Source organism: Telmatherina bonti (genome assembly GCF_933228915.1).
Source record: "Telmatherina bonti genome assembly, chromosome: 24".
NCBI classification, from domain to species: Eukaryota; Metazoa; Chordata; class Actinopteri; order Atheriniformes; family Telmatherinidae; genus Telmatherina; species Telmatherina bonti.
Genome location: NC_136633.1, coordinates 15,142,621 through 15,164,124, shown reverse-complemented (window position 1 = coordinate 15,164,124; position 21,504 = coordinate 15,142,621). Strand labels below are relative to the sequence as shown.

The 21,504-nt window shown below is 39.6% G+C and overlaps 1 protein-coding gene across 1 annotated transcript in view; it reads left to right on the top strand.

Moving 5' to 3' along the window:
- LOC306773740 (receptor tyrosine-protein kinase erbB-4-like) overlaps window positions 1–21,504 on the top strand; it is a gene marked incomplete at its 3' end in the record, with an annotated part of 325,583 nt that overhangs the window by 241,514 nt on the left and 62,565 nt on the right. The window contains exons 10-15 of the mRNA XM_079263638.1: window positions 1,388–1,461; window positions 2,222–2,312; window positions 3,476–3,681; window positions 4,775–4,907; window positions 12,869–12,962; window positions 16,777–16,931. Of these exons, the coding sequence (XP_079119764.1) occupies window positions 1,388–1,461; window positions 2,222–2,312; window positions 3,476–3,681; window positions 4,775–4,907; window positions 12,869–12,962; window positions 16,777–16,931 (753 nt within the window). The remainder of the gene's footprint in view (window positions 1–1,387; window positions 1,462–2,221; window positions 2,313–3,475; window positions 3,682–4,774; window positions 4,908–12,868; window positions 12,963–16,776; window positions 16,932–21,504) is intronic.

Sequence of the window (21,504 nt, the reverse complement as noted above, 5' to 3'; positions counted from 1 at the left end):
CAGCTTTTAATAATTAATAATCCACATTGGAATATAAAACGTAAAGGTTATGAGAAGACCAAAAGAATTCATAAATAGTTGATTTTAGATGAGCAATAAAAAAAAAACGTAACCCATAAAGATCCAACCCGTAAAAAAAATCAGATGAGTATTTTTTTTTTTTAGAATATAAAGGTCTTTGTCACTTTAACAAAACCTAAAATAAAAAAAATAAAAATAAAAAAACATTTTTAGGGATATTTACCATTTATTACCATGTAATATGTTGAAAATGTTTATAATGTAATCTTCTCCCTTCCAGTGTCAATTAATGAGCAAAAGACCAAATAAATATTTTATTCCACAAGATTTTGAGCAAAGTTTTTACCATCAAGGGATGTCACAGAATCTGTAAAATATAGATCACACTGGGTTCCTGTTACGACCCAGACTCTGCTAGGGCAACTGAGCCGCACAAAAGAAAGACCTGTGGCAAGGTGTACATATGGACCAATGCAGATTTATTGTCCAATGGGGGAAGATGAGGCAAGAACAGGCCAGAAATTACCTCAAAATAGCCAAACCAAGAGCAAAACAAGCCCGTAAAGCAGTTCTCCAAACAAAAGCAACACTGGTTTAACTATTCAAATAAGAAACTAACAGATGTAACACGACTGGATTTTAAAGCCAGAAACAAGATTTAAGAACCACAAAAACGAACAACACAAGAGAAAACAATTCAGCTCTGTCAAAGTCCTCCAGAAATACAAAAGTTCAGCGTCACAACACAAGCTGAGGGCAGACCACTACTGAGCCAGTAGTTGCCGTTGAATGAAGGACTCCTGGTGTCTTTTAAGTCCTGGCGATTAGTGGAATCAGCTGAGCTCAGAGCTCCAATTATCCAGTGAGCAGAGTGGAGATGAGCAGGTGACAGGAAGGACCAATCCCAGCCAGGAGACAGCAATCAGAGATGTGTTTGAGCAGGAATCCCAGCTGAAGGTTCAGAATTAATAGGCTGAAGAGCAAGAAACAGGCAGCCGTAATGAAACAGCAAAACATGTAAATCAGTAACAAATAAGTTCATTTAAATCAAAATGAAAATATAATTAAATAAATACTTTCTACTAAAGAAAAAAATAGACTGCTCAAATAATTGTCAGTGATACAAACAGTTCAACCACACAAGCCTCCATAGAAAACATATGGCTGAGGAGTTCTAAACTAACATCAGACTTTGCCAGAGTAAAAGCAGGTTTGGGAACATCAATGTTCACTGTATGTATTTAGTTGAAAGCGTTTGTCAAAAGTACAGAGGGTGTGATTATGTGAAAATATGAAAGCCTTTCAGCACTTGAAGCCCAGCTTGTTTGTAACTGTTGTTCCTGTTCTTGTTGCTGTCTCTTCTCAGGGATATGTATCACGAAATTGGACCTTTGGACCCTGAGCGTCTTAATGTTTTCCGAACTGTGAAGGAGATCACAGGTGAAATGACCTCACTGGAGGACCCATGGATACAAAAACTGAACAAAATGATGTTCTTGTGTCTCAGTTTGTATTTTGTGTGTGTATTGGTGTGATGTATTTGTCATAAAGGTACAACAAGAATGCTTTAAGATGAAAGCAGATTTTTTTTTTCTGAACTTTGAAAGGTGCTCCTTTGGATATCAGTGTTGATGTGTGTGTGTCGCATGAAAGTTATAAGATTTCAGCTTTCGCTGCCGTGTGTGTATTTATTCATTAGCTATTAGAGGCCTTAAGGGATGAGCAATACCTTGTATACAAACCCTTTTGTCATATTAAGCTGCGTCTTGCAGTTGAGCCAAACAGCTAATGGAGTGAAACTGCATTTTCATAATGAAAACCTAAGCAGTAAGGAAGAGCAATGGCTATTCTACCCCAGCTATTTCCTGTTCTATCCCTTCTAATGTAGTTCCTGCAGATGCTGATTTGATATAATCTGTCACGGATGGCAAGTGCTACTGGACAAATTCCGCAGAATATGAAATCCATTCTTTTAATTAGTGCTTGTTGTCTTCTCCCTGCACATTTCCTACAAAGAATGGGCTCTTGTTTGAATTTCAGAGGCGACGCAACTTTGCAATTTCACGCCAAACAACTGAACTTTTTAAAAATATTTCTGAGGTGAAGGCAGCTCAAGGATATTATTTCCTTGCTTCTGTTCTCTCATCACTTAATCATAAGCTCTGAACAGCATGCTCACTACTTCATTATCTGTCTTTAGGTTACCTGAACATCCAGTCTTGGCCTGAAAACATGACAGATCTGAGTGTTTTTTCCAACCTGGCAACCATTGGGGGCAGAACTCTCTATAGGTATGACTAAACACATTCACTTATAGATTCAAAATGCATACATGATGAAGGAGACAAGTGTGAATGGAGGTAATAACTGTATGGTTACTGCATACAATACTGCAACTTATTACATGTTATTACATGTTGATCAAGACGACATTCATTTTCTCTGTCATCTTTTTGATTAAATTCAAATTGTATTATGATAATTTCATTTTATATATATTCACACATGTTCATGTATAATCAGCTGTCTTTGTTCAGTCAGTAGCATAGGATTTTTTGTCAAGCTGACAGCCAATCTAACTTTGCACAGAAGCTCTTTGAAGCTCTGCTGTTGTTTAGCTTTGATTAGTTTTGATAACAGTCTGCAGCTGCGTGCACATGGCAAATCGGAGGGATAAGCATCAGTAATGAACACAGAGCTGCAGTTACATCTGCAGCTTCTACATCTTAGGCATTTTTTGTTGCTATATTAAGCTTCTTACTCGACCTCTTCTTCCTTTTCAGCACATTTTTTTTTTTTTGTTTCTTTTCACTAATTTTTAAAATTTCAATATTGTTTTTCATCTTTTTCCTTTTCTGTCTTGTTCAAATATCCAAATGTGGGGCTCTTCAACAGTTGATATTAACTCTTTTAATTAATCTTTACGTCCATTTATTCAATTCAATTCAACTCAATTCAACTTTATCTGTATAGCGCCACTTCACAACAATGTTGTCACAGGGCACTTTACATACACGAATCAACATACACATAATTTCGAGCCAATTCATACATATCCTATAATAGAAACCAACTGATTGCATCGAGTCATGTCTTCGATCCAATCCCCCATCCTGAGCATGCACGTGGCGACAGTGGGAAGGAAAAAACCTCCGGCAGAACCCGGCTCAGGGAGGGCAGCCATCTGCCTCGACTGGTTGGGGTGGAGAGGACAGGAAAGAAAGAGTGACATGTACAATTGCACTAAATCAGGAAGACCTGCAGAAAAAAGGAGAAATAAGTTCGAGACAGCAATATTTATACATTGACATATTAGAGAAATAGAGCGAGGTACATCTCAGTGCATCAGGTAACATCCCCAATGCTACATAAGTAATGGTTGGCTACACCACCAATAACGATAAGAACAATGAGCGTAGATCCTGTTGTTCATGTCGTTTCTCTACTCTTGCAGTGGAAGCGGTATTTCTCTGCTGATCCTGAAGCAACTTTGGATCACATCCCTCCAGTTCCAGTCACTGGATGAGATTAGCGCCGGGAATGTTTACATCTTCAACAACAGCCGCCTCTGCTTTTACAACACTGTCAACTGGACGTCGCTCTTCAGGACCCCAAGCCAAAAAGTCCTCGTCCGCAACAATCGAGATCCAAAGGAATGCGGTGAGTAGTCGCAGCTGTTGGACCACACGGCGGGGCTTAAATGTGGTGCATATTTAAGATTTTTGTTTGATAAAAGTTGCAATGTAGGTTGTAAATTAGTTATTAGGTTTCACGTATTGACCTTCAGGCCTTTTCATTGTCCAAACTCACCAACATGATGCCAACTGAATACAAAACCCAAGGCTTTAACAAAGCTACTTCACCTTCCTTCATCCAATCTCTGTATTTGACCACTTATAAACACACTCGTGGTTTTTATTTTCTTTTGGTGCGCACATTTATTTCCAAACTTTGCTTCCTTTCAATTTTGAAAAGCTATCTCTGCCCTGCCATGCACTGATTTTGTTTCCAAGGCAACGGAATTATGGATATTTCTGACTACTATGCCATGAAAGACTTTACTCAGCTCCCCTATGACACTCCATGCACTTTGGTGGGTTGAAGTCAAAGCCAAATCTGGTTCAGCAGACCAGATGGAAGGCTAAATTATCCAATACATAAACATACCGGTGTTATTATTCATTAGAACCAATGTTGCTGCTTTAATTTTTAGCGTTTGTCAAAGGTGTTGCGATATGTGTTTTTCAGTAAAGCTACAGCACAGACCACCCTTTCTTTTTCTTGGTGTTACTATGCTGAGGTTGATATCATTATTCTTTTAATGAGTTCAGTGTGTGTGCTAGAGACCGATCAATGGGACCTTACGCAGACCTCTTCATTAGGCTCAACCCACTGTCTGCCATTGACTGCTGGGCTGTTGACCGAAGGTCCAGCCACCACCGTGCGACAATCCTGGGGATGTTTGTGTCAGTCACTGCAGAGTAGAGCCAGTTTGATGAAGGGCATTGATTGTTGTCGATCGACTGGGGAAGAAAAAGGGGTCTGGGGTTCTGGTTGGGGTGTTTGATGGCAGAGGTATGGGGAATACCAATGTTTGCTCACACAGTCGGGCAGCTTGCAGACACACTGACTGACTCACATAAAGGAAAATGCACAATCATATGTTTTTATATACTAAAGTATAGTTCCAAAAAAAAGCTTATGTTTGTGTATCATTTTCTTTTTACGCTGTGTACCGCCCCTCCCTTCACAGTTCAACAGCGAATGGTGTGCGATCAGATGTGTTCAGACGATGGGTGCTGGGGCCCTGGGCCGGACCAGTGTCTCTTCTGCAGATATTTCAAGCGAGGCCGCACCTGTGTTGAGTCCTGCAACCTTTTTGATGGGTGAGAAATCTCTTTACAGATCAAAGTGTCACCTGACTTTTGCAGGAGTACCGCAGCTGGAAAACTCTTACAATACCATCGCCATATCTGTCTGCATTAACTTCTCGGCAAACAGCGATATGTGACAAGCTGAAGAAGTAAAATCAATTTAAATGGCTTTAGTGCATGAGAATGAAGTCAAAACATCCTCAAGGGCTCCGAAAGAGGAGAGTCTAATTGCTGATAGGCATGACTGAAATGAGGTGAACCAACAAGGAATTTTACAGCAGGAGCAACGAGAGGAACATTTGGCTGCATCCATCATCCAAAATCAATTTCAATATATTACATTATATTACAAATTGCCCAATTTGGATTGACAGCATGAGTGTTTACTGCTCTGAGATGGAAAATATGTGACAAAAGACCCTTTGAGTGTTCAGAAATGCTGAATTGTAAGTATTTGGAATTGCATTCAGCTAATTGTTTCATCTTAATTGCCTTTAGTTGAAATCCATTGTTAGAACTTAGAGGAAATGTGGGAAAGAGAAACCCTGTAGTCTGCACCACTAAACCTCTGAGTTGTCTTAGTTCTTTATGCTCAGAGAAGACACATCAAAAAGATCATTGCCAACTCACCTGGGGAGGAAAACACATCTTTTTTTTTTCGGTGTTTCTACTCTTAAATGAATCTTGAATGAACGAGGCAACCTCCTATCTAAAATAAGACCGCACCGGCAGCTTCTGCCACGAGGTTAATAGGACTTTCTTGCAAGCAAGCATTGATGCGAGGCTCGTCTTTTTCCCCGGGGAGGAGAACTGCGCGTGGATGCGTACAAGAGAGGGTGGTTGAGAGCAAGCGATCCTCGGTCATGTTGACTTGTTGCTGGGCCTTCCCGGCGCCGTTTGTAGGAGGGAAGCTTTGAAGATGCTGGGGAAAAACAGCTCATAGCGAACACTTTGAAGAAGATGAGGAAGAGGCGCGTGGCAGGGAGCCTGTGAAGCACACTTGTATCCTATACTGTAAATACAGTCAGTCTCTGCAAATAATAGTCGACAGGACCACGTGTTGCTTTGTGTTACTGGAAAAGCATATCCATAACCCAAAGGTTTTTCCTGGTGTAAAGCATCACCACCCGCCTAAAGACTGAATATATACAGAACAAAAACAGGTCTTTTTTTTAGCCATTTGCATGGTAAACCTGCAGTTAAGTCAATATGATGGTCAATTTAACAATAAAATGCTACATTCAATTACATTATGTACTCATTATTAATATATGATCATTTCAAGGTTTTATTTTACTTTTTGATGGTTTAGAGGTTACATTCAGTGTAATATGGGCCCAATTATTAAAAAGCTACCATTGTCTTATTTAGATATGCAGCTGTTTTTTTTTTTTTTTGTTTGTTTTGTTTTTAAATGGTAATCAAAGATTTTCTTTGAGCTTTATAGAATTAAGAGCTTCCAGAAAAAAAAAAAAATAAACCAAATTTTGCCATTTATAAAAACTTTCATACAAATTTTTGACTTATTTTTGTCATTAAAAAGTAGACTTTCAAGAACTTTTGTGTACTAATGATGTGTTGTTTCCAACACACAAAAAAACTTACATCCCAGGAGAGATTAGAATAGGCCATATAAGTGCACTTGAAAGACCATTTTTGTTCTTCAAGTAGATTTACACACACTACCAGGCCAAGTTTAGCAACACATGATGATGTACAAAGCATAAAATAAATTCAGCACTTCCTCTAAAATGGCAAGGTTTGGGCCATTGTTTATTTATGTGTCTTTCTTATATGCACCTCCAATTTGATGACTCATTTTTGATGAACAGAAACATTTCCAAAGGAAGTGATGTGGATTAGTATCAATTTGAATTTTTTTCATCAAACCTTGCAAGACTGTTGAATGATTCTTCTTTTTTTCTTTCTTTTTTTTTTTTTCATGCGCGAGTCAAAAATGATTATATAAGAAATGCCTGGAACAATGTGATTACACTTGATTGTGAGGTGAGTGCTGTGACCAAATTCTTAGATTTTGATATTAATTTCTATTAAAGCTGGAAAAATAAAAAAAAAAGGAAATAAAAAGAAAACAGCAATTGAGATTGAAAACACTGATAGAAAAAATAATAAATTGTATATAGAGTGATGAAAAGAACAAACATTTCTAAGGAAACTGTCTTCTTTGTGCCCATTGTGGGGTTAATTTGCCTCTTGCATCGAATTATAATGATTTCAAGCTTCAAAACTGGGTCTCCTTTTATCCTTGACATAAAGCTACAAATTAGTATTAATGAATTACTTCATTATGGCCCAAAATCTCAGTATGGTGCCTTCTAAACTAATATTAATACAGTATAAAAGAAAAGAAGTGCTTGATGAATAAAAATACACTGTGCCAAACTGCCATTTCTCATTATGTTGATCATAAAGAGAAGACCTGCTCATTCATGTGATTGATTGATTTAGTAACTGTCACCATTGATGAAAGGGTGAACTCTGTCAGGATTAATGAAAAGCAGGTACCTCCCCATAATGTACCATGGGCCAAGTGAGACTGTTCCAGCAGTTTGTTATAAAGTACAAGGCATACAGAAATCAGAGTATACAGCATCTTAGAGGGATGATCTTTTTCTGGATTTTTAGTTTTTGTCTGCATAAGCTTTTGAAATATCTCTGCCTCTTAGTCTAAATGCTTTGACGGTTATAACTTGCAAATTAGAGGCATTGCACTCTTGCCCGGTCAGTTTTCATCACTTTCTAGTCTGAAAGGACTTGTGTCAGAAGGTTCGTATTTTTGACTTGCCAATGTTTGCAGTGGCAATCCTACAGTAAATGTTATTACTGTAGAACATAGTTACTTTAGTTGATACGAGTTTGTTGCGCATAGGTTTACATTATACTAGAAATAAGTTATTTTTACACAAATTAAAGCAGATGAAAATGCTGTTGAACATAAATGTAAGTTGAATGTTTTCCAAGAATTTTGAGAATGAAAATTTTTTTTTTTTTGGCACATGTGCACTGTAAAAAGTAGCTGGTTGATGTGTTTTTACGGTGTGTTCAGACCAAACGCGTTTTGGGCATCAAAAACGCTCAAAACGCTGAATGTTTGACGCTTGTCACTAAACTGCCACTTTTGTGTCCGACGCCCAAAACGCTCCCAACGTTCTTGCCGCGCCTCCACATAGACTTTACATGGAAATCTGCCGCTCTCGACGCTCAAAACGCGTTTGGTCTGAACACACTGTTAGTTAAAATAGCACACCTGATAGACAAATCCCCACTAAGTAAACAAGGGTTGCAGGTTCATACTTCAAATGATATGCACTGTCAAGCTGCTTTTAATGCACAAAGTGGGCTAAAAAGTTCAGTAAATCCCAAAGAGAGAAAAAAAATTCATCATAGATTCAACACTAGATCCACTTTCTGTGCATCTGAATATGAGCAGGCTTTGAGAAGAAATGCTATCTCGTTTTAATGACTAACAATGCTTAAGATTAATTATAGTAAATTAGCACTATAGAGCTCAGATAAAGCTAAACTGAAATGAATTTTAATAAATTTATCAACTTATTCAGAGTTCAAGTAATCTAGCTGTCAAGCGTTAATGCCCCTAAAATAGGATTATCGCCTGCATGGCAGAAATCTACAAGATTGTTATCAGAAGATTCATGAGTGCTGAATCTCTACATTCTCAGTTTCAATGATCTGGAACACCTCAGCTCCATCAACACCTCATTGCATTCAAGCAGTTTCACCAAAGAATCACTTCCAAAATGCACGCACAGATGTGGGTTTAGAAATTGCTTACTCAGACTGGTCATGCTGTTCAAACTTTAGTGTCAATACATTATCCTAAATGGATGGGATTTATTATTGGTCAAATAAATAACTAAATAAATATATTTTAAAAAAAATGTAATGACATAAGATATCATTCTTACAAGATCCTGAGTGGTACATGCAGGTATTGGCATGAAGTTTGAAACCTGATCTTGTGAAAATTGTCTACTTGCACCTGATTTCCTTTAGCTTCAGTGAACTAATTGAGTTAACTTGTTCAGATATTAAGGTCTACACAAAGTCAACAAAACTATCTAAAAATCTAGAATCACATAATCATAAACTGACCAATCACAAAGGAGTACTTCCACATAACCATACTGCAAGAAGGACTGCAAGAATTGTGCAAGCCTCCATGGACCTAAGTGGAGCATATGGCAGCATATGGCGACTTTACACTGAAGTAGCACGAGTGTAAATTTAGCTTCAATAAAAAACAAACAACAAAAGTGGCTCCACAAAGATGAATAAATCTGGCTATTAAAATAATGTTTCTGACCTTAAAATGTTATGCTCCTCACTCATTTTGATAGTACAATGACATTCCTTCTGCATATTCCTGGGGCTGCCATTGCCCTGCAGGCTTCCTGAGACTCAGAAACCACATATCACAACTTGTTTTCCAGCTTGGGGTGTCATGCCACAGCTGCTGTGCTCTACAGCACGATGTCACATGCTAGCAAGAATATTAGTTATATTCAACATGCACCATGACTAAATCAGCAAAGTAAGAGAGAAAAAAGACATAAGAGATGAGATAGTCAACATTGGACTGACTTTTACTGGCTGGAGAGGGCTCAGAGAAGAGACTAGATGCAAGCCACATGGCGTATTTCATGGTTTTATTGTTTGCACCTGAGGTTGGGCTACTTTTTTAGTATTTAATTATCTTTTTTGTTCTCAATATATAAGAGAAATAAATAAAAATGAAGATGAGAAAGAAGACTGCTTTGTGAATCCATCCTTTAAGGTTGTAAACAGCAACAACTTCCTGAAATTCTTTTCCGTCACGTCCTGACACCAAACTGGATTTGTGCTTGATTTAAGCTTGTTACATACACCACAAGAAGCAAGAACTGAGTTCTTGTTCTCGAGGCTGCAAGAAGAAAAAATTTCTTGTTCGTCAGGTCCATACATACTCCACAAGAAGCACATCTGCAGCGGGGAGGGGTCACTGCAAGGGGCGATGTCTGGTTTTATGTGCGATGAACCCGGTTGTTACCTCCGCCAAGGAGGTTATGTTTTCCCGGCATCTTTTTGTTCAACCTAACTTAAAATGTTACCAGTGGATTTTTATAAAAATTTCAAGAGTTGTTGGAAATGCAAAAATGAAGAACTGATTAGATTTTGGATCCAGGAATTGTTTAAAAGGATTCTTTAACATTGTGCTTGGCGGAGGTTTCCGCTCTCCGACTGCTTTTCTAGTTTCATATTTAATGAGCAACTTCGTCCGCAGCAGGGCGGGTTGTGCACGCGGCTGAGTGTTTTAATGCTACATGTAAAAATATTCGTACTTTCTCACCACCTCGATCAGCTGAATTATCCAAACAATCCGTTTTACTTGCAACAGCAAAAACACGGAAGCAGCAACTCCGCTTTATGCTTTCTCAGTGTTAACCACGCCCACCTCAAACGTCCGACCAATCACACGATACTTCTCGGAGCCCTGCAAGAAAAAAGTTCTCCCAGCCCGATGTGTCGAGAACTGTCTTCAAACGCGTCCGCGAGAAAAAAATGATGTGATTTTCTTCTCGGAGCCTCGAGAACAAGAAAAAAGTTTGTGCTTCTCGTGAAGTATGTAACAAGCTTTAGTCTCCCTTTTCCACTGTAAGAACATCCCAGACTGCATCCTGCATGAAAGCTGCTTTAACAGTACACAAAGTTATGTAAATGACCATTCAACTACAAAAGCATTACAAAAATAAGCAAAAATATACATTATACAAATACAATAGTACTTTATGATTGTACTTAGGTTTTATTACTTATTTTGAACACTGGTACCAGCTCACAATCCCTTAAAATGCAGCAATGACCTAAGTCTAGTTATGGCTTAACTTTGTTTTGCCCATCTTCAGCTTCAGCTTACAATCTATTAATGCTTGTTTTCTTTCATTTAGTTACAGTGTCTGCGTCTATATTGAATTCCGAATAGATTTACTTAATATTTCACTTTGTTCTGAAGTCTGCATCTCCAAAGAATTTAGTCTTAGCTCATTAAGAATGTTTTCAGGTTGGTGATTTTAAACCTTAAGATTCGTCAGCTTGCTCTTGTTCTATGTCTCCATTCTTAATGAGGAAAGGCACTAATTCCCTTCAGTTTGGAAGTCTGTTGAATAAAACAAAGGGAGAGCAAAGGCGTGCAAGAGGGGGAAAAGAAAAAGACTGAGATGGTGTCCACTGGGGTTGGGAGGAGCAGGGATGGAGGGAGGAAGTGAGTTAGGAAGGCATTCAAAGTGGTTAATTAAAAAGTTGCTCTGGCGGGTTGACTGTGCTCTGGCCTGCTGGATGTTTTGAGGTCTGAATTGTGGCCACAGTCCTGCTTAAATTCCTGCTAAAACAGGGCTAATCCCCCATCAGGCCATCCCCCGATGGGGCCTTGGTGCACACTTCCAGCCGTGAAGGAGGCCAATCAGGAGGAACGGCTTTGACAGAATGGAAATGACCCTGGAGAGCACGGCTGCAGAGGTCTTTGTCTCCAGCCCATTCTCCTGTACATTTTTTTTTCTCCCAGCTAACTGACAAAAGAGATATCTTTCCACTGCCTTGGCCCATTCTAAAGGATTCCCTTGGACAGAGTGTCCAGGAGAGAAATCCAATTTATTTTGGAACAACGGAAAAGGACGACAAGGGAGGAAATGTAATACAACTCTCCTTTCAGTCCTTCGTAAACATTTTTAATAATAGCATAATCTGGACGTTTGTTATGTTTGGATGTTTGAGACAATCTGCTCTGATCAAAATGAACCAAAAGAACCTCTCAACGAGTAAAGGGGGGAATAAAAAAAAACAAAAAACAAAAAAAAAACTGCTCTGACATTAAGGCTTGGCAAAAGGAAAGCTGGGATTTTATCTTCCCTTTTATCACCCTTTAATGTGATATGGTTGAACTCCGCAGTGTCAGAATGTCTCTTTTCTTTTTTGTAGCTTTTAGAACTACTAAGTCTAAAAGATTTTCATCTAATATTCACCACATGAAAATGCATAAAACGCACACACCCACAGGAGATGTGAAGTTCTCAGTGTCAGATTGGGAATCTGTTGAGTCTTTATTCCGCCCCAGCAGCATTGCATGCTAATACAAACAAACCACCCAGACATTCTCATTATCTCATCACTCTGAGAAAAAGGGGTTTGTTTGTAACTGTGTGAATCCTCCGCCGAGGGTGTCTGTCCTCTGCGTCGTCTGATTGATCTCTCTGATGTGAAAAGTGTTTTTGATCGGCGGCGGTTGTTATTGACAGCAGGCATCTTCCGTCCCGCTTCAAACGGGAAGATAATTCATAGAATCGGACCTGAACAAGACGGAAATCTATAGATCGAGTGTCTGCACGAGCTCACGAATAGACACACAGACGTGTTGAACAGGATGGCCGGAGGCAATGCACAGCTCTTGCTGCTGTAATTGTGGTGCGTGTACCCAATATTGAGCTGTATTGTTTACCGTCTATTCCTTCAGATGTCTAAAAGAAAGAAAAAGAAAAAAATCCCAAACTAACATAAACAGCATTGCTTAAACTAGCTGAACAAAGAGTCGAGCACATCTACCATTTGCAGAACACGCAATGATCCTTTGATAACAAGATGAAAAGTAAATGTGTTTGACTTCCATTTTTTTCTTTCTTTTATTCCTCTTTTTTAAAACTTCTGTTCTCTGAATCACATACACTCCCTCTCCGTTGCTCCACTTTCACCCAGTCCAGAACAAACTTCTGCACCCCCTGATCTCTCCAATCAACCATATTTCCTTTCACAAATCATGTCATATTTGCTCACAGTTGTAAGGAAATGTTTGTATGCAGTGCTCTAGAATCCTCCAGCAGCATTCTGTTAATCAATATTTCAGCAGAGAGGTTCTCAAATCTATAATCCATGCACCGCTATACTGATTTTCTTATCTCCATCAGGGAAGTGCGGGAATTCGCCAATGGATCTGTGTGCCTGGAGTGTGACAGCCAGTGTGAAAAGATGGATGGAAACAGCATGACATGTCTCGGCCCGGTAAGGTCCCCCTAAGTCTGCCTAAAGATGCATTGCAAGTCGACTTCCATTTTCTATTGACACATCTGAGAAATTCAGAAATAGACCTTCTAGATAAAGAAAACACTCTCCTCTCATCTTTTTTTTTTTTTTTTTTGTGCAAGATACAGTCCCATTTTCAGTGTGCAGAGGTGGTGGACTTATTTTGTTGGAGTGAACCTGTTTTGCACATAGGTTTCCTGCAGCTTTAAATGGTGTTTGCAAAGGTGAATGGTAGGTTAATGGGAGGAATGATAAACTACTGTGGCTACTTCAGGAGGCATGCTTTTGGAAAACATTTATATACACACTGAGATTGGGTTCTACTTGGTTTCAGTAAAGTCTCGTTTAAACTATGGAGCACGAACACGCCATCTCTTGTAATATAAACAGATCATCTCATTTGATGGAGCAGCTGCATGACTTGCATTTAAATACATGAGCAGATGCTAAACGGTGGCACATCTAGAAAAGCTGGAAGGTAAAGTCAATCCAAAACTGCCTCTTAGGTTGGCAAAAATGATGAAAACAGCAGTTTGGAGATTATGAAAACACGCAGAAACCCAGATGGATAACACCCCCAAATAGCCAAGAATCTGCAATATTTTGTATTAACACAATTTAGAACTTTTGTCATTGTCAATTGCTCACATATTTAGTGGTACCGGTGTGCACGATTGATGCCAAATGATATATACAGGATTCAGAGCAACGTCTGCTAGAACCCAGATGCTGGACGTGCCAGTTTCTGGTTTCATGGTTTACTATAGAATGAAAAAGTTGTGGCATGAATACTGTTCCATTTTTTAGTGATATTATGATACTATGAATGAATTGTCTTCTGTCATACATCGCAGAGAGTATGCAGGGTAGGTGTACCCCAAGTTGTGCACAGATAAGACTGTATGGACTCTCCCTTGTGGTGTGAGTAGCAAAGATGGCTGATGGGGGTGAACCCATCAAACTTTTCCCAATGAAAAAGACGAAGTCAGCAGTTTAGGAATACTTCAAATACTTAAAAAAACTGGATGGCAAAGGTGTCATTCAACCAGAATACTTTTTTTTTAAAAAAAAAAAACAATATATACTGTGAAACCGTGATATATTTGCTTATCATATGGTCAGAATTTATTACTGGAACGTGCCTAACTCAGACAACATGTCCAACTCGTCATCTTCTGTGGTTACATACCCATATGCTTCAGGTGTTGAAGTGTCCACAAATAAGACACTGAACTCCCACATTGTCCTTAATGTACTCATTATTGTGTGGGCCTACCGTTTTTCTGAAGAATGTGCAAAAAAAAAAAAAAAAACGTGAAATTACACTGCTTTATAAACAGTGTAATGGCCAAAGGCAAAGTCTGGTAACTTCTTTGTGAAAAAAAAAGTGCTTTTTATTAAGTTGCAGTGCATATGGGAAAAGAAAGATGAAAGAAAGCCACCTTGACAAGTAGAGTTTGGAAGTATGTTGGATTTTTACAGTGCTCATTAAATAAAATAAATAAAAAAAGGCTATTGGTGAACTTTCAACAAAGCAGCTAGTTTTGTCCACAATATTAAAATGCACTCAAATAAATGTGTTCTTAATTAAAATTTGTTTAAAATTTATCTTTGGGGGGAAGTAATATCTTAGGCCTAAACATTCATTGATTCATTCATTCATTATCCTAAACGCTTAATCCAATGAAGGGTCGCAGGGAAGCTGGAGCCTATCCCAGCAGTCTTTGGGCAAAAGACAGGGTACACTCTGGACAGCTCGCCAATCCATCGCAGAGCAGGTCTAAACATATAATAGGATTTTGAAGTCTAAATGTGAGTAATTTACCATTTAGTCTGTCTATTTGCAAAGGTTTGTGACGCTAAATAGCATGAATATATATTATGCTTAAGAAGACAGGGTGCAGTGAAAGTGAGGTATTTTTCCAAATTGCATGTTATACTTATAACCAGACCCCAACACACATTAGTAGCCTAATCTCTGGTTAATTCTCAAAAGAAATAATGAAGAAAATAAATCAATTGCTTACAATCCATCTTAGTACCACAAACTGATCAACATTTCAAGATTTTACATTTCTGAAAATTCACCAATTCTCTGCAGAAAACTCCAAATCTGCAAAATTTGCTGGTGCAGCCAATTGGAAACCATGGCGATAATCCTAAATTATGTAAAGATAACAGTGGTACCCTCAAAGAGTAGTTATTTGACATAAATAAGCTATTTTAAGTGAAGGCATGACTCAGTAAATTAAGGAAACATACTACATAAGCTATCACACCAACACAACCAAGAGAGCAGCCCAGATCTAAAACTCAAACTGTAACATGTTGATGGGGATCTTTAAGGGACCAAAAGCTGCACAAATTTAAGCCTAACACTGGCAATTAGAATTCAATTGAACTTGATCTTCTGTTAGTGCCAAATGTGGCCCAAAGAGGATAAAAACAGCACAAATACAAGGTAATTTTTTCTTGGAAGAAATGGGCTCCAACAAGGGACATAAGGACATATGGCCACCTTTTATAGGGAGGGCTCTTGTAATTGATGGGCAGAGGTGGGACTATGAAAAGGGTCCGGGCCAATGCAAAAGCACATGTGCACGTTGCACACATACAAACCAAATGTATACATGATACATTCGAGCACAAAGGCCAATTTTACATTTGCCGTGTTGCATTATTGGAAGTTTTATTTAATGTGCTGCTTGACTGATTTTGGTGAATCTAGTGATTGTGTGACTAACCTTTTCTGACTGTCCCCTGAGAAAGAGAATCAAAGATGAAAAGGGAGCAACTCCTCAATAACACACACAGGCTGCTTACTTTCAGATGCTGGTCACAGCTCAGTAGTAAATAACACCAGAGTCAATCATCCACACGCAAATACACATGCACATTGCATACGCAGACACACTCGAATGCCTTCAGACATCTGTACGCATCTGCACTGCATGCACACACGCAAACATGCAAAGTGAAAATAATGTATATTGATGGGGTGTGCCTGAATGTGTCAAACTCTGAGGGGCTGCCCATCAGGACACTGTGGTCGTCATTAGCAACAGAGCATCATGGCGAAATTTCCAGCACCCCCTTGAACACAACTTGCTGATAACGGCTCCAGAAATCAAACGCGTGCACTCTTCCATCTTTACAGGATTGAGAGTTCTCTCTGTTGTCAAAGCCTTCATCGCTTCAGAGAAACATAAACGCACAAAGAGTAAAGTCAGTTTTTCTTACTTTCATGCCTGCTCACACTCCACTACCCACCTTACTTATTCATGATGCTGCCGCAGTTGAGCTTGTGCTCAGTTACTACTTGTCATCTCCATCACATTCACTGTGCAATACTTTGACATGACCCAATTTCTTATGCGTTTTGGCAATTTTAACAGGTGTGCCGCAGAATACACTCTCAGCATTTTGCTCAACACATTATAAATAACTGAATGGAATTCATGTGGGTCCTGCTAGCTGAATTAGGCATGATAGGAAGTGAGCAAATTGACATGATTTGCAAGGTTTGGATTTGATTCAGTTCAATTTTATATCTTTTGATCGTACCTTTTTTTTTTTTTTCTCTCTGCTTTTTCTTCTCTCTTTATCCGAATTCCATTTTCCCATACCATCATTTTTCCCCTCTGGTTCACTTTATTTTTTTTATTCATTTGCACTGCAAAATCCATTCTACCACATTCTTCTCCTCTTCGCTCTTTATCCACCCCTTATGCTCCACCTGCACATGACTTATCCTCTCATCTGCCCTTTTCTTCTTCTGCTGCTCTCCTCTCAGGGCCCAGACCAGTGTGTGAAATGCCTGCACTTCAAAGATGGACCCAACTGCGTGGAGAAATGCCCCGATGGGTTGCAGGGTGCCAACAGCTTCATCTTCAAATACGCCAAGGCCAACAACGAGTGTCATCCCTGCCATGCCAACTGCACCCAGGGGTAAGAGAGGGATCATACATAAAGATCAGTCTGTAGGTTTAAAGATTAATTCTTCTAACTGTTCACTTGCCTCCGTACTCTCCCAAGACAGCTGCTTCTGGCTCCATTTGGCCCTCCTTATGCAGACTTTCATAAAGAAAAGTTTCTACCACTGTGCTGCAGGCATGTAAGGAACTTGGCCATGACATTATGTTTAATATGAAGTCAATTTTTGTCAGACAAATTCAAGTATATTTACCTTTTTTAAAAAAAAAACAACAACTTTTGTACAAAGACATCTTATCTAATTGTATCTGTTTGTAAAGGCAAGCAACTGTCCAGCTGACTTGCTTTTTCCCATCTAAACCATTAGACCAACAGAAATACTCAAATAATTGTGAGGCTAAACCAGTAGAAGCAGTGAGAACCAGTGAGTGACTGAGATTACAAAGAAGATTAGGGGTTGTGAGCCAATTGGGAGTTCTTCGGTGGTCTTGGTGAACAAAGTTAGGGACATAAAACCTGGTAACACAATGTGGGGTGAAGAAGAACTTACATTTTCTGTCTATCATGTGACAGGAGTTGAGTTCATTGTATCGCGTTGTGGTGGAAAATACTCTGGTCTTGAGAAGTTGTAATACATCTAAGAGTCAACTGTCTTCTTACAATGAACATTTTATTATAAACTAATACAAGCACACGCTGGAGCTTGGAGAGAGAACTCTCTCTGCAGATGCTGAAGTAACACCCGATTATAAACCATGCTTAACTCCTCCTAGTTGCTGGGCAGACCATATGAAACAATCATTATCTCTTATTTAAGACTAAACTGAACTCACTAAGCATCAATCACTCACTATATTACTTTATTACCTTTAACCTTTAGACAACTGGTCAACCAAGCAGTTGACAAAAACAGATGCCCTGCAGGAAACTCTTCCTGTCTCAGACGTTGTCTGCACATTCCAGACAAGGATCATATAACTTAAAGAAAGCTTTGTGCATAGACACAAAACACAGCAGGATCACAGCAAATCAATGCATATATGTCTAATACTTAATTCAAACCAAAACCCATAATAATTTCTCCAACACTCTCCCTCCTCTTGGTCCTACAGGACCAACAATAAGAAGAGAAATTGTTATCAGAACGCAAAAATACATACAGAAGACAACATTCTCAAAACATCAGGAGCCTCATGCCTGTCGGGTTTTAAAAGAATCTTTCAGAAATTACAATAGTGAGGAGCCATTCACTTCAGCTTCAAAATCTCAGTCTAACAATAAATTTAAGAAAAGTGGAAACAAATCATTCCTCTTAGGGGTGACAGAGGTGTAGTGAAGACACTGTCGGCGTTCTGGTGGGACTTGGCATGTCACAGTTGCAGTGGAGCGCTTTTTTTTTCACCTCTCACTGATCTTGCTTGAGAGCGAAGGCTGGTCTTCAGGTGTGAGAGTAGACTATCTCACTTACCCACGCAACCACAGGGATTATTCTGCCCTTTGTTGGGTGGTGCGTTATTCTTCTGTAATTTCAGACTGAAGCGCTTCAGGAGGTTCAAGCAATCTGTAGTGCCAAGCAGCTCACTCTGCGACCTTTACCGCTGTCTGGGTCGTCAGGAAAACCTGAAATGGCCTAAACCATCGATGTTGGTTCCAGCGCTGATGTTTAAAACTTCTTATCAGGACAAAATCTCCAGGCTGAAGTGAATAGAGCTGCGTAGATGCTGATTCATGAAGGGCAGCTTTCACCTGTGTGCAAATGCCTGAAAAGGGTTCTTATGAGGTTAGGACAGTATGTTAAAACATTACTTTCACACAGAGCTGTGTCTGAACAGGCAGTCTTGGAAGGAACCATGCCCACTTGGGTGAGGGTCCTGCAAAAAGAATCACAAAAAGGCCCATGTTTCCATGTTACGCATGCGCATGTACATCAGAACCAGAAAAAGTACTTTTGGTCCAAGGAAGACCTGAAAAGAGAGCCAGAAGGAAATTTCCCCGTCTGCAACCTGTGGGAGGAAAACATTCAGGAAAATGGCATCCAGAAAGTCATTCATAAGAGAGCGCCAAAACATGGACTTGTTTTCAGCTAAAGAGTAAGCTCAAGTAACGAGAACTGAGACGGGAGAGCTGCAGCCTCCACCGTGTTACAGTCAGAGCAAACAGCATCAAAAGGAAAATCAAGTCAGGGTCAACTAGAGGTCGGTCAGGGGCCAGGCCTGGGGGGTGCAGAGGATAGTCAGTTTCAGCTAAACAGTCATGGAGTAAAACATGAACAATACAAAGCAACAGTTAGGGCCACTCAGTTATCTGGTAGGTAATCATTCAAAGTAACCAAATTCATTTAATTAATTATTGCAAAGTTCCTATCAGGTAGTCTCATCTTAATCAACAACCAGAAAAATCCTCCAGCACTGCATAGCAGGACATGTGTCAAACTGGACTCCCAGCGGTCTGACCAACACTTATCCATGCTGGAATTTCCTTTCTGATTTACTGCTCGTGTTGTTTATGTCATGTCTGCTAAATGACAGAAGCAGAACCAAACTGAAGAATCTCTGCATATATTAAATAAAGCTCATTCAGAACTGTTGATTTAATCAGTAATGTAGTCTAGTTTATTCTCATGGTTTACTCTGATTTGTCTCTCTTAGACTCCAACAGACCCATTCAGGAGCAACACACACAAAACTGAGATCATGATAAGACTGGCTTTCTATTCCAAATATATTGTGAACATAAGCATAAGCATAAAGCAACAAGATGTAAACCCATCTTTAACAGCTGGACTTCAGGTACTGAACAGCCAGAGACCTTCAGGTCATAATAAAGCTGTTTGTTTTCTATTTACATTTGAACTAAAGCAGAATTTAGAAACAAACTTCTAATACTGATGGTAAAGCTGTTTTCATCTACAACAACACGACGCACACATGTACGTGCACACACTCACAGCACTTCTTCCTTAATGATTTTAATGCAAACGTGTGTAACAGAAAAGGCCAAGGCTAACGGTTTAGCATAGTTAGCTTAACTTTGGAAGTATCAATACTGTTCAAATAATCTGCCTCATATTCATGTTATTTTGAGGACATACAGGGCTTAAATGACTTGTTTGTTTACTTATTAAGCGTGTTAACTAAGAGACTGGTCTGTTTACTGGCAGCCATTGCAAGAGTTGGTTCTACTCTTTAAACAAAAATCATCTGATGTGTATTTTAACCACTGAGCATATCTGCTTTAATTCAAAATAATGAATTCAGATTAGGGATAAAACACCAGCTGTCAGCAAATAAAACACGGAGATTGTTGTACCTGTGTTGCATTCACTGAAGTCGGGAAATTACAAAGCTACCTTCTTATTTAATGTCATATAGCGGCTTATTTTTTCTCTTTTGACATCTATTCTGTCTCAAACATTAAAAACTTAGTATTCATCACACTTTTTTTTTTTTTTTTTTTTTTTTGAAAAGGCGGCAGAATTTGACACCTTTTTTTTGTTTTTTATAAGGCACAGCGTGCCAGAAGTTGACTAGTCTGTATGAACAGCTTCCCTGCAGCAGAGCAGAGATGTCTGTGTCATTGTTCAGTTGCAGAAGTCTGTAGGAGTGCAAAATTTTATGCATGCTCATAAATGTGGTATAAAGCTAAGCAGAAACAGTGAGTAAATGTTTGGTTGTAGGGCCTCATTTCTTGGCCTGGTCTTGTGGATAATCATTCAGCTCGTATCACTCGATCTGCTCAGGAGTCAGACGCGCCACAGCCACCATGCTCTCCTCCAATCAGCATACAATCAGAAATTCATGCCAGGAAGTGCCCGACACATGTTCATCAAAGCTTCCTGGTAGATAAATCAGATTCATATGTGTAATTAATTAAGAGTAACATGTAAAGGATCAGAAAGTAGGCAAAAGTTCAAGGAAGGAGATCCAGGTTTTCCACAGAGAACTGAGTGAACCCAACAGTCTTTCTGACAGAATCAGGGTGCAGCTTATTCCAGAAAACATCATCTGACTCTGTAGTCGGGGTGGGATCTTGCTGCCTGTCGGCCACATCCGTTAGTCTTTTACTTCCAGAAAATCCCACAACTGAAACACAGTCTGAGGACAAGGAGGATCCATCACCTCCAGAGGTCAAAGGTGAAAATCCAGCTCACATGTCCACCATAGGAGCCATATCCACACTGTTCACAGTCACAACCAACAGGGCTCTGCCAGACCCTCTGGTTCTGGGATCTCCGGGCCATCAGCAGCGGCCGGGTCCATGCAGCCACATCTGCATATCAGGTTCTGCTCCAGGACTCAGAGCTGACACAGAAGGGAGGTGAAATGATGCTGTAGGTTGTAGGGACCGTTTCTGCTCCAGTCTCCTGACTGACCACGCGTGTGACACCCAGAACTCTGCGGTGACCCGGGTCAAGAACTCACTCTCCCCCAGCCCCTCCTCTGAATCCCCTTCAGGCAAGATAGACATTTGAGGTCCCTGTGGACCAAGCTGCATGCTGACAAGGGTTTAGAAGGGAACGCTGCAATGTGTCCAACACCATACAGCAGACGAGCTTTTGAGACTGAACCATTTGGTCATGTGGTGTATT